The sequence below is a fragment of the Notolabrus celidotus genome, chromosome 7, assembly GCF_009762535.1.
Source record: "Notolabrus celidotus isolate fNotCel1 chromosome 7, fNotCel1.pri, whole genome shotgun sequence".
NCBI lineage: Eukaryota > Metazoa > Chordata > Actinopteri > Labriformes > Labridae > Notolabrus > Notolabrus celidotus.
In genome coordinates, this window is record NC_048278.1 from 6198346 (window position 1) to 6216308 (window position 17963).

Below are 17963 nucleotides of genomic sequence, written 5' to 3' on the forward strand. Positions count from 1 at the left end.
TATGTGCAAAGCTTTAGGTACAATTTGGATCAGTCGATTACTCTCATGTTTATTGATCTGCTTATTTCTTTCACATTTAGTGAGTCCATTTTCACTCATGTTGAAGTCTGTTAACGCCACACGTGCTGATTCTGCTTTGTTCTTCACCTTTTGTTAACTAAGCACTGGCCCACTGTAATGGCTTTAATGCCTTTTGTGCTTCCAGACAGTTCACATCTCTTAATTAATTGGACTTTTTAGGGTAAAACCAGGAGCTGTTAGGGAAAGAGTTCACTCTGCCTTATCAAAGCATTCTTACAATTATTATTACCATTAGTTAATACATAGGACCTTTTAATCCAATAATTCGTATGAACAGAGGCTCCCCGTTTTTAACTTTCTGGGCCCCTTTGAGTTTTGATGTCTTAGGTCTGTGTCTATCCTGCTCCATTAGTTCTAATACATTTCACTTTGCAAACGTCAGAGCAGAGCTGACGTCCCCATACATCTCCAACCCCCTCATGCGCTATACCACACACGCCGGATCATCATCCGCCCACGTCTATTGTGATTTGACGAACGTCCTGGGTCATAATAACGTCGCCCAGTCAGCCTATATAAGCAGCAGAAAGTTTCCAAAGAACAAACAAAACATCAAGTCGACCTGAACAGACGAGAAAAGCGCAATTTTCTCCTGCGTAAAAAGTGCTAAGACGGTTCCAGACATGGAGAGATCAGTCAGATTTGCTGTCGTGTGCGTCGGAGTGTCTCTGCTCATCTCCTGCTCACCAGCGGAAGCCTGGTACAAGCAATCCACCGGGCCCAGTTACTACTCGGTGGGCCGAGCCTCCGGTTTACTCTCCGGTATCAGGAGGTCCCCATACGTTCGGAGGGCTGAGTCCGAGGAGACACTGATGGACAGTGGAGAGACAGCAGGTAACAGCGTGCTTCCAGAGACCAACAGGGAGATCTCAATTCTTAAGAGCATGGTGAGTACTTTACAGATACATTTCTTCTGTTTTATGCTTTTTCTACTCAGACATTAGAAAGAAGAGGAGACGCGCGGATAAAGACCTTCTTTGAGCCTTATTACTGGCTGTATGTTAATTATACTGAAAGTTAGACATTTCCAAGTTTAAGAAACATTTTTTAAGAGAAGACTTATTTTGGTAACTTGTGCGAAAATAACTTACAGCTGAGAGGAAAACTATTAGAAAAGTTTCACAGCTCGTGCGTAAAGACGCGAAGCATGCAGGATGCGCTGCAGGAGGCAGCACAGTCAACATTTAAAGATCAACCTCAATTTAAAGTAAAATTAAGACATGACTCTGGATTAATGCGATGAAAGGAATAAATAAGAGATTCATTTATAAGATATTTAGGATAAGTGACCGTTTCATAACAAATATTGAATTAAACAAAGCCCGTTTTTATTACGGTTCAACGAAATATTCAAATTGCAGTCAGTTTCAGTGATACATTGAATGAATTAGAATATGATGACTTTGAGTTTGCAGGCGCAAACTTTATTTCACTAACTTTAATTGTCTCATCACTTTCTTCTTCTTCCTCCTCCTGCAGGCTATCTGCGTAAAGGACATCTCTCCAAACCTGAAAAGCTGCGAGCTGCTGCGGGACGGGACAGGAACCTTCCAGTGTAAGGCGGACGTGTTCCTCACTCTGGACTCCCTGGACTGCCTGTCCGCGTGAGCCCCGGTCCTCCACCGAGCCCCGGGAGCGCTTTTCTGGAAACGACCCATTTCGAGAAAGAGAGGAGGGGTGGTTGAGTGTGTGGAGGGGGGGTTGGAGGGAGGGTGGATGACGGCGCAGAGGAAACCCCTCCATCGACGATGATGAACCGCTGCAGACTCTGAATGTTATCTGATTTTATGAAAAGACCACAAACATTGTTCATTTTGTTTTGGTTTTTAAACAGTACTGTAAAAGAAAAAAGAAAAATAAGTATTGAGATCTTCTTCTTTCTGGTTACCTCCCATCTTTGCTGTAAATCCCTGAAATGTTCCCGCAGTGGCCAACCTGTATTAAATGTCCTGAAATTTGACTGCAGAGCAGATTTCCTGGAAAGTACTTTTATTTATTTTATCTATTAAAACGAACAAACACTGGTAACATGCTGTGTGGCTTAAATTTGTGTTGAAACATGTTTAAAGGGAAAAAGGGATCCAGACCTGATTTATTTGATACAATAATTATTATTTCACACAATACAATACAATACTTCTTCAGAGGAAACTGCAATATGATCTTAAAATAAACTCACCAGTGCAACATTCAATTTGTATTGAGGTTTACTTACAATATAGGACCAACTATGAATATGACAATCTGTGAATATGGTGCACCAGAGGATTGAATATAACATTTCAGAAAGTGGAAAAATACACAACAATAGAAGCTCTCTAATAACTCTTCAGGCTCGTCATCACAAAAGGCACTTGAGGGGTTTTCTCTTTTCTCAGAATCAGCCATTACCATATCTTGTTTATGACTCAAGCTTCCAGCAGGGTTAATGCCACACAAATCACATACACAAGGTTTGATCCGGGGAGAAAATCAGGGTTTTTGTGTGTGTTAAAGACCTGGAACAAAATGTTCAGACTTAAAGAGGTTGCATTACATACATTATATTCCTGTTTTGAATATAAAACACCAGTGTCATCGCCGACTGGCTGGAGTCCAGGGGAACAAGTGACTTCAGTCCAGAAAAAGTAAACACAAGCTGAGGAGCATTAGGATGGTGTGACGCAAAGGATGTGGACAGCAGAGGGATGAAGTGATGGATGAGCTGCAAACACACAGCGGTATGCATGAGTGAACTCTGTGCCGTGGAAGTAACGGACAAACAGTAAATCCTCACACCCTAAGTGTCCGGCCCACACACACACACACACACACACACACACACACACACACACACACACACACACACACACACACACACACACACACACACAGATTGGCTAATAAATGGTGTGTGTGCTTGTGTGTGTGGGTGTCAAGTCTTTAAAAAAGTAGCTCTGCCATTCACGATCTGTTTTTTAAGTACATTACAGATAAAAATGCCCGTTATTCTAAACACAAGGTTTGAAAGGTAAGCATTCAGGACTCAACCCTAAAGATCGAGGAGGAGCAAGATGGATCTTCTCCTTCAGTGTTCTTTGAAACATTTTATGAGCTACATACAGAGAAGAGAGGTTGAAATGCAGCAGAGACTAAGAGTGTCTGAGATTTGGATGATCCTCGTCTTCTGTTGGAAGCCTTGTTTCCTGTTTTTGTCTCTTAAAAGGAGGCCCCAACTGTCCACTGAAGTCTCAGACCTCCGCCTGCAGCTACAGGAGCGACACAGCCTCCAGGTTTTCTCTGATAATAGTGTCCATAACCACCTGAAAGACCACCTGGATGTTGGAGGTGTCGGTTGCCGTGGTGAAGTGGTGGTAGATGAGTTTGCTGGGCGTGGTGTTGAGAGAGATGAAGGTGGCGGCGATGTAGCGAGCAGCAGAATCCACATCGCAGTCTGCTCCTGGGGGACAGATGATGAGCCAGGGATCAGACTCTAAAACAAATGATTGCTCTCCAAAGAGAACTGAAGACGTGTTACTGGTAGAGCAGGGGGGAGGTAATAGGACTGTGAAGGAGCTCTGGGTGCTCTAAAACATGGAAATAATCATTTTAAATGTGTGACTAAGAGAAAAATCTAAAAAAAGACAAGATTATCCCTTCCTGAAACAGATACAGTAAAAGAATCCCACCACCCTGAGTGGGCTGTCACCTGCAAACACTGAAGCGATGTGATTCATATTTAATGAAAACTGGTTGTTGCATTGTGGTGAAAGAAGTATTTAAATCCTTTAATAAAGTTAGGTACCGTGACATTACTGTAAATGCATTAGGCCTGTATTTAAAACTTCATTAGTACAGAGAGAGGACTGTGGAGTTTACTCAAGTAGCAAACATAAAGGTGAGAGAGAGGCTGAGTGTCTCAGGAGTAAAGATAGGAAGAGGTTCACCACTCAGGGAATGACTATGAATGAATAGTGTAATAACTTCAGAATAATGTTCCTCGGAGCAAAATGGCAGGATTTGGGTTTTTATCTTCTACAGTACACATCATTACACAATTCAGAGAATCTGGAGACATCTCTGTACAAAAGGGACAAAGCCAAAAAACAATATTGTATGGCTGAGATCGTCGGTCCTGTCGTGGCACTTAATACAACAGACTCTGTAGTGGAAATCACTGCATGGGCTCAAAATCCAAAATGCAGGTTAGAATCGTATGATGTAAAAGGAACTTTTACATTTTTACATGTGCTGTTTTTGCACTATTAAATAAAATAGTTAATACTATTCAATTAGATGTTGAATTAATTATAAATCTGTTAAATAAAGGCTTTAACTGGTTTTCAAACCATCAAATACTGCTTTTATTAAACTCAGTCTCCCAATTCTTTAGGAATTGGGGTTGTCCTCCACACCAATGGGATTTCAACCTGCTTATCGTAAGTCTGTTTTTAATGTTCAAATGTGTCAATTTTTGAGTCAAACTGTTTGTGAGTTGTTTATTTTTAAAGTTTCAATCTGGCTTCTGGAAGTTTCACAGCACTGAGACAGCTCCGCAGAAAGTTACAAATGACTTGTCCATGACTAAAGACAGACTGAAGATAGACTGAAGCACTGGGTAGGGGTTTCTGGTACAGTTTCTTCATAGTTCAATCTTGTCTGCCTGATAGAAGGTTCTGTGTAAATGTGAATTGTTGTCTCTTGTCTTTGATTTTTCTAAGGTGAAGTGCGGTGTGCCTCAGGGGTTGGTTTTGGGTCCAATTGGATTTTCCTTATTCATGCTCCCCTTTGGCATCATAAACACGTGTGACGTTTCATTTCATTTTTGTGCAGATGATACACACTTACACCTTCATGTCTGCACAGACCCTGAGAGTTCTGTGAACTACTGCCTGTCTGATATAAAGAGGGAGATGTCTACAAACTTTCTGCAGCTAAATTCACACAAAACAAAAATATTTTCATTAGATCACCGCACATGAGCAATTACTGTCCTCTACTGGTCAGCGATTGGAGCATATCAAACCTAATACAAAGAAGCTTGGCATCTGGTTTGACAGAAATTCAACTTTTTAACCAAAATCTGCTGATTGACTCCAGACTGTACAGAACTCAGCTGCCAGAGTTTAACCAGAACAAAAAACATGAAAACATCACTCCTGCTTTACACTGGCTCCCTGTATGTTTTAGTATTGGTTTAAAAAAGTAAAATGTAAATCATGTTAAGCTACCAACAAAACTATGAGGGACAGAATAAAGCCTGAAAGTACCCTCTTTCCAAGTTTAACATATCCATGTATCCATAGAATGTATCTGCCCCAAACACCACACTCAAGAAGCCTCCTCCACTGTTGCCATACTTCAAAGTTGTGCTTCTCTAATTGAAAAGTAAATTATAAAATGTTTCCAAATTTGACACCAAATCAGAGCCAGAAAGTTTGGAGAGAGACATAAAAACTGAGGAGGGTGTTTCTGTTTGGTGTGTGTCACGTTTATTTTGCTCTGTAAGGAGAACCACCAGTGTGTCATCTCTCGATTCGAGCAAATCTCGCGTGGCTCTCGTGTGACTTTTTGAACAAGCTGTTCAGAGGGCTTCAGTCTCATCCTGGGATTACTCCAACACACGTTTACCACACAATTTAAAAACTTTGAACACGTTTAGGTTTGACATCCAAGATTCCAACTTAATACTTGATTTTAAAATATCAAAAGCATACCACCTCTTTAAGCTGTGTTAAAACATGAGAACCTTTTTGATATTTCTTTACACTATAAATTCCCCAGCTATTTTATGAGGCACTCTTTTAACATTTACATGAAATCAATGACAACCCACCCATCACCATTCCTCCTTAAATGGACATAATAATGGTCTGTTATCAACAACACTGCAAATGAACTTTTAAGTAAAAGTAGTATCTAATAATATTCAAATTAAGAAAGTATAAATGAGGATGTGTTGGATTGTCTTAGGTTTTACAGGTGGTGTTTTAAGTCCATGTGGGCCAGGCTTGTTTACATACAGGACCGATTCAATGACACAGTCTTACCTTTAAACTGTGGCAGGTATAACCGAAGATGTCGCCCAGAGTGTAGAATCTTGTCCTGAAAGAGGTCTATCTTGTTCATGAATAAAATCTGCAAGGAAAACACACAAACACACACACACATCAGCTGAGACACGTGAAGCTCATCAGAAGTCAAAGACCCCCTCTCAAGCGGAAAAGGAAAATCAATCCCAAAGATCAGGAGAAAAGGGAAACGTTGATTTGCTTCGGAGACTTTGGAGAAGCGCAGCAATAACTAACCCCACAATGAAACCAATAAATCAGTTTGAAATGATACAGTCTCACTTATTGTCACTTTACAGATATCAACAAAAGATGCATAAATCAATATCTGCGTTGAAACCAGCATGAGGTGATGATGATGGTGGATCGATGACCTCCCTCCTCACATTCCTCACATCAGTGTGTGATTAATCACTCATGTAGTCTCCACGGTAGGAAACAAGCCACGACTGTCACAAATCGTTTTTTTTTCTTGTGTCACTGCCTCCATGTTTTACGAGTCCTGTCAGCTTTGTAGTCGACCAATTAAAAATACAACCAAGTTCTCTGTTGTCCTGCTTGATCACGAAAAATAGGGGGGGGGGGGGGGGGGGAGTTAAGGGAGAGCAAGTTTTCAATGAAGCAGATTCAGAGCAATATTCAGATGTGTAATTAGAGTTAACTGAGGTGGAGGTTACAAATCTCCCTCCCACGTTAAAAAGGTATCATTAAACACTTTTGTTTAATGAGCCTGTTGGCCACGTTAACGTGTGGGCCCACACATTACCCTGCACATAAACACGTCACACACAAAAAACATTTAACGGCCTGTTCGGCTCTAATAAAGCCTTCAATACATGATTTTATGAGGATAGAATAATTTACAAAAAAAGACATTTTTGTAAAACACTGCATCTTCTTTTGTTAACATCTTCAGTGCATTATTCTGCAAATACAACATGTAGATTGAATCTATTAACTTTCCTGAATGCTTCAGTTCAAACAGAGATTGAATTTTTCTGTCCACATGTGCTTGTTTGAAAAGTTTCAGAGCCAGTGTGGAGGAGAGGAGTGAGCATCAGCAGACGCTCACGTCATCGTGCTGTGACTTGTGTTTTTTCAGAGGGCTTCAAATGCAGAGTTAAGTGGAATAAAGTGAACAAGCTCGTTACACGCTTGTTTTAATGCAATCATTTACCGGAAATGAGGATGGAAAAACACAGAGAGGGGTAAATGTCACCTCGCCGAAGCCCGCCCTAATTACAACTTGCCGTTTAATTACGAGTGACAGGGGGACACAGAGACAAAGAGCTGAGGCTGGGCCCTGTTGTGTGTGTGTGGAAACAGCATTCATCCAACACATTAGTGTTATTCTTGTCTCACTATGTCATAGAGAACAAAGAGGGATGCAAAAAGATCTCGCTTGTGTCTCCTCCACTCGTCTACGTGCTCTGTCCACAAACTGAGCTGTGGTCTCCACCCCCTTCAGCTGAACTTCGATGTCTGCCTTTGGACAAGAAGACTGGTGCTGTGGTACCTGCCAGATCTCAGCATTAGGGCCCCGTTCAAACAACACAAGGTGCACGGTCTTACAGTAAGTGCATGGCCAAAGTACAAATAGGATGTGACCGCTCTCTATACCTGAACACCTTCTAATCTCTGCATGAGGCTGCAGAGGTTTCATTGTGTCTCTATAAACTGATGTCAGAAGAAGCAGAAAACACAATCCTCTCTCATAAAGCCTGTCTGTCTGTTACATAGAATATGAGCAAATGCAAGGGTATTTAACTGATAAGAAGAAGAAGAGCACTGTTGTATTTCAGAACACATCAAACTCAACAGTAATAAAACCTTTACATTGCAGCAAAGTACCGCCAAAATGACTTTGAACAAAATCTCTTCATGCATTTTCTTTCTGCAGCTTCGAGATAGTAATGTGCCAACAATGCGCCTGACCTCATCTCACATAAATACAGGTGAATGTGCCTGTGTTACAAACACAACAAAGTTATAAAGATGACAGCTGCATCTTTTAGAGCAGATGACCTTTTCCATACGGCTCCAAAAAGAATTGGGGGAAAAACGAGGGGAGAAATGGTGTGTTTATTTAGCCTGGGGGAAACAATATATGCATTTTGTGTGTTATCTCATCTAACTTTGTGCCTTCTTGTATAGATCAACCCATGACCTCATGTATGTGTGTTCTTCTGTGTGCATGTATGTATATCTGTGTGTTTGTATTCATATCTGTATACATGTGTGTTCCAAAAAGAAAAACTTCAGGAAATTAAAATTAAAAAAATTAAAAATGACAGCTGCGTTGGAAAGAAGACAGCAATGGTGGTTCACTAGGGCTGTGTGCCTTGTTTTATGGTTAAAGATCCTGTGAGGAGTTCTAGCTGGTGATGAAATAGACTTGAATTGTTATAAATGCCTCTTTATGACCTACTATAGCAAACTAGAGCACTAGAAGGAAAACTGATTGTGTCTTTAAAGTTTTAAATGGCTGCTGCAGAGAGTTGACAAATGAGGGAATTAACTTCACCCTGCTGAAACAGCTTAATGATCAACACAAAAGCTTTATCGTGAGTTGTAAGTCGGAGATTAGAATTAAAGAAAAATGGGAATTTTCATCAAGAAAAAAGTAACACATGTAGAGGGTATGATCAGCATTGATCCTGCTATGTCCACAAGGGGAAGCCAAAATCAACACAACCAGAGAGTTCCTCACTGGAGCTTTAATGTCGTGATAATTCTTTAAACAGTTTCACTTCTCAGGTCTTACAAGACATAAGAAAAAATCTTGAAGAGGGAATAATACTGGTTTAGTTTAAGTGGTTCCTTACTATTTAAGACTGCAGTGTATGATGGTCCTTCAACTTTTAGGGGCTCAAACGATATGCTGTGTAGTGAATAGTTTAAAGTGATATGTGCAAGTCTATTTCTGGAAGTTAAATCTGGCATAATCTGGGTGCAAAGAGAGTTACAAGATGCAAATAGGCTATTTAGTCTCTTAAAAACTCATCAGTGTGTTTTGGGTGATAACAGTCTCATCTATCTATCCCTTTAAAAGACAGAAGCATCTGGTGCATTTGTTATGAAGTGGTTGGAGCAGCTAAAAGTCTTCTGTCGGTAAAACAGATCAGCTTGTGGTTGCAGGAGTGGAGCAGGAATCCATGAAAGTTACCAAAGCAGAAGCTAGCATGGACTAAAGGTGTGTATCCACGCTCTTAGGCAACAGATTTGCTTAAATTTGGATCCTCGCCAAGCCTCGCTGGTCACTTATCGGCGTAAGATGGCAATTCTTTCCAATCCAAACGGCACTCCACAGGGTTTGTGTTACCCAACAGTATAGTACAGTTTTCTTGAATTGGATGAATACGACATCAAACTCACACTCGAGAAATTTCCCTCCATTCATTGTGCATCACAATCAGCTGATTTGCAGCTCAAACCCTGCTGGGTTACCCTGGCAGCGGCACTGTTGAACAGCTTTTACTCCCTCCTTACGTCATAACCTGTATTATACATATATGTATATCAATTTTAAGATAACCACGCTGTACTTTTTATGTATGATGCCGTTTTGAGAAGTTGTTTGGATTGAAAAGACTCTTTTGTTCATACCAACAAGTGAGCAGCGGGGCCGGGCAGATCGGTCACACACAGTTGGGTCCATACAGAACAATACCGTCAGAGCATTCACACAAACAGAGTGTGCATCTAATAAACACACCTTTGAGGACACATCTTACTACCTGAATGATTTACCCTTTGAGTACAACGCTTTTAACTCTGGCCACACCTCTATCACACCTCGTAATACAAATGGCAACTAGGCTGGTCAGAAGCAATGACAGTTTGAACACACAGGACCCTCACTGAAACAGCTTTGATGCAGAGAGACAAAATATCTGCCTGATGAGCGGTAAAAGAGAGACAATTAAAAAGCAATGCATGGAGAGACAGTTGTTGCACTTTTACTCCAAACTTCTGACTCCTCCAATGACTCCTCAAACAGCTCCTCTAAGGTTACGTGTCAGTGTTTCTCACAGGAGGAATCTCAGTGAGTCTAAATGTTTCTGCTTTTGTTTTCACCTCCTGAGGTGGAGGAAATTGGTGAGTTACTTTTATCTTACCATAGATGTGCTGCGGAAGAAAACGTTGTTACAGATGGATGAGAAGAGCTTCAAGCTCTCCTGAAGACGGTTCTGCAGAGAGAAGACAATAATGTCATCAGACAGCTGCAGAGGAGCAGAGGAGCACAGAGGCAGACATTTTGTCATTTTTAAAACCTGCATAATATGATTGGGTAAGATTTTTTAAATGTGCTCTTGTCTATAAGTGGTGAGCATGAACATTTGTTAGTCAGAGGAAGCGTTTGCTGTACCATGGAGGTGTCTTCCACCAGAGTCATGTCATAGCCACTGAGCGACACAACAAACAGCACCGCCCTGACATCTTCAAAACAGCCGATCCACTTCCTCCGCTCAGTTCTCTGGCCTCCAACGTCATACATCCTACGCACGGAGAGATGGAGAGAACAGGGAAATTAACAAAAAGAGAGATTTAAGAAACATGTAAACCATTTACAAAGAAAAACATGGACTTCTGCACCAGCTCAATAAAATCATCCCTTAACATTGTTTGTCCTCTTACTGAGAGTTTGAAGGGAGTGAATCTGGCTGCTTTAGACGAACTCTGATCACATCACTGACCCTGCGTTATTACCTGGAAAGCTAAACAAGCAAACATATAACCAGTCGATTATTAACACAAGTAGCTAGAGCTTCCAATTGGACATCTTTACCAGCTTAGGTGAGCTGTGAAACACCAAACAGGAGCTGAGGGATACGGCACAGTCAAGTCATCATCAGTGATCCATGAAAACAAAGGATGAATAGTTCACAATAATATTAGGGTTTGGAATTGAGCTTTACCAGACACAAAGTCGGCTGCTGAAACTGATATTGTTACTTAATCTCATTAATAATAGCCACACAGCACCAGATGAGAGTCCTATGTGTAAACATGTTGAATAATGTGGGGCTCTATAAGGTGGACATGCACAAGCCTCAATTTAATTTATTCACCTTTGTTTATCTTACTGGTACCCAGAGTTTCAGGGCCACTACAGCTGTATCCAACATCATTGTTCACCACTCATCTTAGATACATACAGTATATACAGTTATGTTGCCGACCACTGATCAGAAAGTAAAAGTTTGTATGTTTGCCTGTTTGGTTATTATATTTGAGCTCTCAACAGCCATTCAACATGTGTTGTTTTTTTAGTTTGGATATCAAATTGCCAAAGACTCCAGACTTTCCATTTCGTGTCAGTCATCATAGATGGACTGCCATACCCAAAAGGGGGCGTGGCCACAACTTAAGTGCAAAGTACCCTAATGGATTTAGCATAGACTGTATAAATAATGGACGTAGTATCCGTGACGTCACCCATCTGTTCCTGAGTGCTGTTTTGAAGTCAATCGTCAGTGGTAGCCATATTGGTAATGATGAACTCAACCAAACTTAGTGCAAGGTAAAGAGGCGGGGTTTGAGCCTCCTAGCCAAGTCAGTCATGTCCTTATTTGGGCAAAAACTCGTAATCTTAATATTTTCTGAACGGTCATGTTAGAAAAAAATGTGTGCGGATAGAGAGATAAGCTACGTAGACTGAAGCCGTTTTTTGAACCAGGCTGTAAACATGTTTATTAATGCTGTAAAGATCGTCTTCTTTGAATTGGTGTGAATGTGGTTTCTGGTGTTTCTGCAGCCAGCCTCAAGCGGATTCTCCATGAATTGCAGTTTATAACACTTCCGCATGGGCTTCATATTTTGAAGACCGGAGGTTGCCGCTTGGGATTTATCTCATCTATTAAAAAAACAACTTTGAAAACCAGCAGATTAAATGAAAGAGTAAACAAAAGACAGGTAACAGAAAGAGATGCACATGTGTGGAGGACTAAGAACAATCACACTCAGTGAGGACCCAGGTGCAACACACTTCACTGGAGGACATTTCATTAAGAGAGGTAAACACACACACACACACACACACACACACACACACACACACACAGAAGAAGCTACAGAGCAGATATTGCATGACAGATCATTTTTTCAGCCAGCTCTTAAATATTAAAGTTCTTGTTTTTTCTTCTTAGAAAATGGCAGTGAGATTTTCCCGTCTGTACGAATATTAAGATACTGACTTTACATAATTAGAACTATACAAATATGACAAACTTGAGAATGTTAATCAAAGCCTCTATTGGCCATATGTAAGACTGTTAATAACATCAGCCTCTATGGTATTACAATATTAAGAGGGTTAGGGATCTTTTTATGTATCAGTCAACAGACACGTCCTTCGAGGAGGAGGCAGAGTCTGAAGACCCAGCGGAGGACTCGTCCATTTCCTTGGCAGAGGTCACTGAGGTAGTCAAAAAGCTCCCCAGTGGCAAGGTGCCGGGGGTGGATGAGATTCGCCCTGAGATGCTGAGGGCTCTGGACATTGTTGGGCTGTCTTGGCTGACACGCCTCTTCAGTGTCAGAGGTCAGAGACGGTGCCTGTGGAGTGGCAGACCGGGGTGGTGGTTCCCATTTTCAAAAAGGGGGACCGGAGAGTGTGCTCCAATTATAGGGGTATCACACTTCTCAGCCTCCCGGGAAAAGTGTACTCTAGGGTGCTGGAAAGGAGGCTCCGACCGGAGGTCGAACCTCGGATACAGGAGGAACAATGTGGTTTTCGTCCTGGCCGCGGGACAGTGGACCAGCTCTTTACCCTTGCGAGGCTCCTGGAGGGGGCATGGGAGTTTGCCCATCCAGTCTACATGTGTTTTGTGGACTTGGAGAAAGCCTACGATCGTGTACCACGGGGGCTTTTGTCGGGGGTACTGCGGGAGTATGGGGTTCGGGGGCCGCTACTGCGAGCTATCTGGTCCCTGTACGACCAAAGTGAGAGTTGTGTCCGCATACTTGGCACAAAGTCGGACGCGTTCTCGGTGCGTGTTGGACTCCGCCAGGGTTGCCCTTTGTCACTGGTCCTGTTTGTAATCTTTATGGACAGGATCTCAAGGCGCAGCCGGGGGGAGGAGGGTCTCCAGTTCGGGGAGCTTGGAATCTCATCTCTGCTTTTTGCAGACGATGTGGTTCTGTTGGCTTCCTCGAGCGGGGACCTCCAGCGGGCATTGGGGCGGTTTGCAGCTGAGTGCGAAGCGGCCGGGATGAGAGTTAGCACCTCCAAGTCTGAGGCCATGGTTCTCTGCCGGAAAACGGTGGATTGCTCTCTCTCGGTGGGGAGTGAGACTTTGCTCCAAGTGGGGGTGTTTAAGTATCTTGGGGTCTTGTTCGCGAGTGGGGGTAAAATGGAGCGTGAGATCCACAGGCGGATTGGTGCGGCGTCAGCAGTGATGCGGACGTTGTATCTGACCATTGTGGTGAAGAGGGAGCTGAGCCGGAAGGTAAAGCTTTCGATTTACCAGTCGGTCTACGTTCCAACCCTCACCTATGGTCATGAGCTGTGGGTCATGACCGAAAGGATAAGATCGCGGATACAAGCGGCTGAAATGAGTTTCCTGCGAAGGGTGTCTGGGCTCGGCCTTAGAGAGAGGGTCAGGAGCTCGGACATCCGGAGGGAGCTCGGAGTAGAGCCGCTGCTCCTCCGCGTCGAAAGGAGTCAGCTGAGGTGGTTCGGGCAGCTGATAAGGATGCCTCCCGGACGCCTCCCTTTAGAGGTGTTCCGGGCACGTCCAACTGGGAGAAGGCCCCGGGGTAGACCCAGAACGCGGTGGAGGGATTATATCTCCCGCCTGGTCTGGGAACGCCTCGGGATTCCCCAGGAGGAGCTGGAAAGTGTCGCCGGGGAGAGGGATGTCTGGGTCAATTTGCTTGGACTGCTACCCCCGCGACCCGACCCCGGATAAGCGGAAGAAAATGGATGGATGGATGGATGGGTCAACAGACAGTGAAGGCAACGCTTTATATGAAATGTGTGTGTGTGTGTGTGTGTTTGTGTGTGTGTCTGTGTGTGTTTGTGTGTGTGTGTCTGTGTGTGTGTGTGTGTGTGTGTGTTTGTGTGTGTGTGTCCGTGTGTGTGTGTGTGTTTGTGTGTGTGTGTCCGTGTGTGTGTGTGTGTGTGTGTGTCCGTGTGTGTGTTTGACAGTATAGTATGTGAAATGATATCTCATCGTGACTGACATGTCCTTTATAAGGATTCAATTTCCAGTAGAGAAGTTCAGGCTGTGCGTTACGTGTGTGTGTTCATGACCTTGCATACTGATGCTCCAGCCTGCTGAGGGTAGGACTCTGATCAATGACGGATGGTATTACTTTTAGATAAGGTCAGATATTCCTAAAATATGGGACTTACACTCTCACAAAGAAACACACACAGAGGAGCTTGTCATGTCTCAGCAGACCAGGTGAGACCCTTTCCAATTTTCCCTGAGACAATCACAACATTTTTCCAGAAACAATCACAACACGGCGGCACGAATAGCGTAAAGGTCAGTGTTCTCGGAAAGGATGAAAACAGAGAATAAGAGATACACACACACAGATCAGTTCCTCCCACTTCACCCATTTTAAAACCAGATGTGTCATCTCCAACCTTCCATTTGAGCATCCGTCCAGTTAATGCAGCTCTTTATTGAGAGGAGAGATGAACATGTGGAAACACACACGCACAAAGAGGGAAACAAACAGCAAGCATGGTACATCGCCGAGGTGTGATAAGACTTCCGATGGAAATTTTCTGTGGAAATTGAAGCCAAACACTGAACATATCAGTGAATCTGATGCTTCATTACACAAACCTTCTCACACCTTGTTCACACCAGCCTAACAACAGCGATCAGTGAGGAGAGCGCTGCATGCTTTGAAGATTCACGAACACTGATCACTGCGCGGTCCCCTTCTGCTGCTTCTGTAGAGTGCGAGTGAACCTTACATTGTGTTTACTTCACACAGAGAGGGCACAGGTGGGTACTCAAGACTCCTGACTGAGTCTAACTCAAGTGACAACTTCAGACTCAAATAACAAAAAACACTTTTCCTTATGGAACATGGTCACATTTAATCAAAGTCCCTGGAGCAAAGACGTCAGCGTGATGCTTAAAGGTAACAGTGACATGCTAATATACACTGCCAGTCAAAAGTTTGGAAACACCTTCTCATTCAACTGTTTTTATTTATTTTAATGATTGTAAACACTGTAGATTAATACTGAAGACATCAAAACTATGAAAGACCATATATTGAATTATTTAATTAGCAACAAAGTGTTAAACAAAGCAGAATATGTTTTATATTTTAGATTCTTTAAAGTAGCCCCCTTTTTCCTTCATGACAGCTTTGCACACTCTTTGTATTCTCTCAGTCTGCTTCATGAAGTGGTCTCCTGGAATGGTTTCTAATTAACATGAGCCTGGTCAAGAGTTCATTTGTAGAATGACTTGCCTTCTTAATGTGTTTGAGACCATCAGTTGTGTTGTTCAGAGGTAGGATTAGTACACAATGGATAGGCCTATTTGACTACTCTTGTAATCCAGATTATGGCAAAACCAGATTATTTCATAGTTTTGATGTCTTCAGTATTAATCTACAATGTTGAAAATAATTAAAATAAATGAAAACCATTGAATGAGAAGGAATGATGTTACTTTTTTTATCCATGAGTCTTTTAGAATTTGAACATTTGTGAAATAGCACTTAACACAAAGCTGAACTCATGTGAATCTGCTGGTACTTAGTCCTGAACCAAAACATTCTGCAAAAAAACTTTAAGCAACAGTTTTAGTAGTTCTTACAAGATGTCTCACACAAGTATAAAGTGGTGGATCTACAAACCTCACTTATACAGATTGCCATTTAAAGGTAGGATATCATGCATCTGTTATGCCTCGTCTGCAGTGTATAAAGCACAGAGGTAGAATGGTGAGGTGAAGTTCTGATCTGCCATTGGAGCTGGTAACTGAGGCGTAACAGGGTGAGACGTGACAACCACCTCTTTCATATTAACATATCATCATCTGCAACAGAGTCATAACACAGCTCCACTATCATCACGCCTTTTCATATTGATCCCACAGCAGCATAACACTGCAGCACCCTGACAAAATGTGCAATCACAAACTGGGACAACAGAGGCACAGGAGGTACACACACAGTGCACTTGCACACACCCATATACACAGTACACTTAATATATGAAACACACATACATTAACAAACACACACTCTTTTTTTCACTACTTTAGTTTATTTTATTTTCCTTATTCTTTCTTTTTCTTTACCTTCACTTTATTTCTTTTTCTTTACCTTCTCTTTATTCCTGAATTTCCCCATTGTTGGACAAATAAAGGAGTATCTTATCTTATCTTTATTTCTTTATGTATTTATTTTGGTGCCTTGGTCCACAGTATCCTGTAACCTCTTGAGTCCCCTGCCTCCCTCCTCTTCCTTCCACCACAGATCCACAATGGAAAGAAAAGGGGTAGAAGATCCTGAACAGTCCCACCAGGCTCAAGAATCACCTTGCCTTGCTTTACACACAGTGGGAGCCCCGCATACACACACATTCAGACATGCACACACACACACACACACACACACACACACACACACACACACACACACACACATACACACATACACTGAGCTCCTCATGTGCGCCATAGTGTTGAGTAAAATCGCACCCTGGTTACCAATAACATACTTCTGAAGATGCAATGAAAAGGTGCAAATAGCATCAGAGCATCAGAAGCTACTGTGCCTGGCATGTCATTCAACTATCATTTCTTCACTTTTGTTCTCAAACTAAACTCAAGTCTTCTTCAGTTCTAAGGAAAACGTGCTTTAAAGCTCCATAAAAAAGCAAATTAGCAGACGTTGAGTGAGGATTTGTCTTATTGTTGCTCCAGTGTAAGTGGTGTACATTAAAGGGGTTGGAAGGGATTGATGAGCAGCACTGCACAAGATTTAGTCTGTGATGAATATTGTAAATACTGTTTCTTTTTTATGCATTACATAAACTTTAATTAGGATCACTTTGTTTTGACCAAAACAATGACTTCAAGTTAAGGACAACTCAAAATGTAGGAAAAGAATTACATCATTCTCTGGAAACAATGAATATAAGCTTTAAAAGGGGGGACATAGCCTTTTGATTTGTTTATTCCTTCCTGTTTTGTAAACTGATTTCTGTAACCGTCTTTATACGGCTCCCTGCTCTCACTACAGAGCCAACATGTAGACTGCCATATAGGTCAAAGGAAAGACTGGCAACCCTTCCCTACAGGCCATTTGGTTCTTGGGTAGGCTCAGAGAGCACATCCTTTACTCCGAGTATGAACTTTTACCGTCTGGAAGAAGCTTAAGAGTCCCCAAATGTAAATTGAATGGTTTTAAAAACTCCTTTGTGCCGATCTCTATCAGAATTTTAAAAAGTAAAGAGCCTGTTACGGATGGGACATTGTTATGGTGCTCTTTAAGAATATGCTGTGTGATGTATGACTGTATTATTTATTGTATCTTTTAATGTGTGTTCATTTTGTCATTTAGATTTTTCAAAAAGCAGGTAACATGTGCAGCACTGATGTCACAGACAAATTTCCCCACGGGGACAATAAAGGACATCATTTCGTATTGTATGTCCCGAAATTTGACCTCACCTTCACTGCTGTATCACACTCCATCTTCAGTTTCCATCATGTCCTCCCTCATCATCCCATGCCCGCCATTTTCCCCCCAATAATGTCCACTTTCCTCCGCAGCGTTGTAATTGTAATTATGAGAGCACTCAATGTTAATGAGACGGGAAAAGACCCAGATCTTTAGTACAAATAG

The 17963-nt window shown here is 42.1% G+C and overlaps 2 protein-coding genes across 3 annotated transcripts in view; one reads left to right on the top strand and one right to left on the bottom strand.

Annotated features, from left to right (window-relative positions):
• The first annotated feature begins 553 nt into the window (after window positions 1-553).
• Window positions 554-2109, top strand: npb (neuropeptide B). The gene is made up of 2 exons (XM_034687452.1): window positions 554-968; window positions 1561-2109. Exons 1-2 carry the CDS (start codon window positions 705-707, stop codon window positions 1687-1689), a joined length of 393 nt encoding a protein of 130 aa, XP_034543343.1. The 5' UTR covers window positions 554-704; the 3' UTR covers window positions 1690-2109.
• The window catches only part of gnav1 (guanine nucleotide binding protein (G protein) alpha v1), a 38683-nt gene continuing 22133 nt past the window's right edge, over window positions 1414-17963 (bottom strand). The window contains exons 6-9 of one of the 2 annotated variants that reach the window (XM_034687450.1): window positions 10501-10630; window positions 10250-10321; window positions 6111-6198; window positions 1414-1860 (exon numbers count right to left, since the gene is read on the bottom strand). In XM_034687450.1, coding sequence (XP_034543341.1) covers window positions 1655-1860; window positions 6111-6198; window positions 10250-10321; window positions 10501-10630 — 496 coding nt within the window. In that variant the 3' untranslated portion in view covers window positions 1414-1654. Of the gene's footprint in view, window positions 1861-2053; window positions 3521-6110; window positions 6199-10249; window positions 10322-10500; window positions 10631-17963 lie in introns of those variants that run through there. The other variant, XM_034687451.1, reaches the window with a different exon arrangement.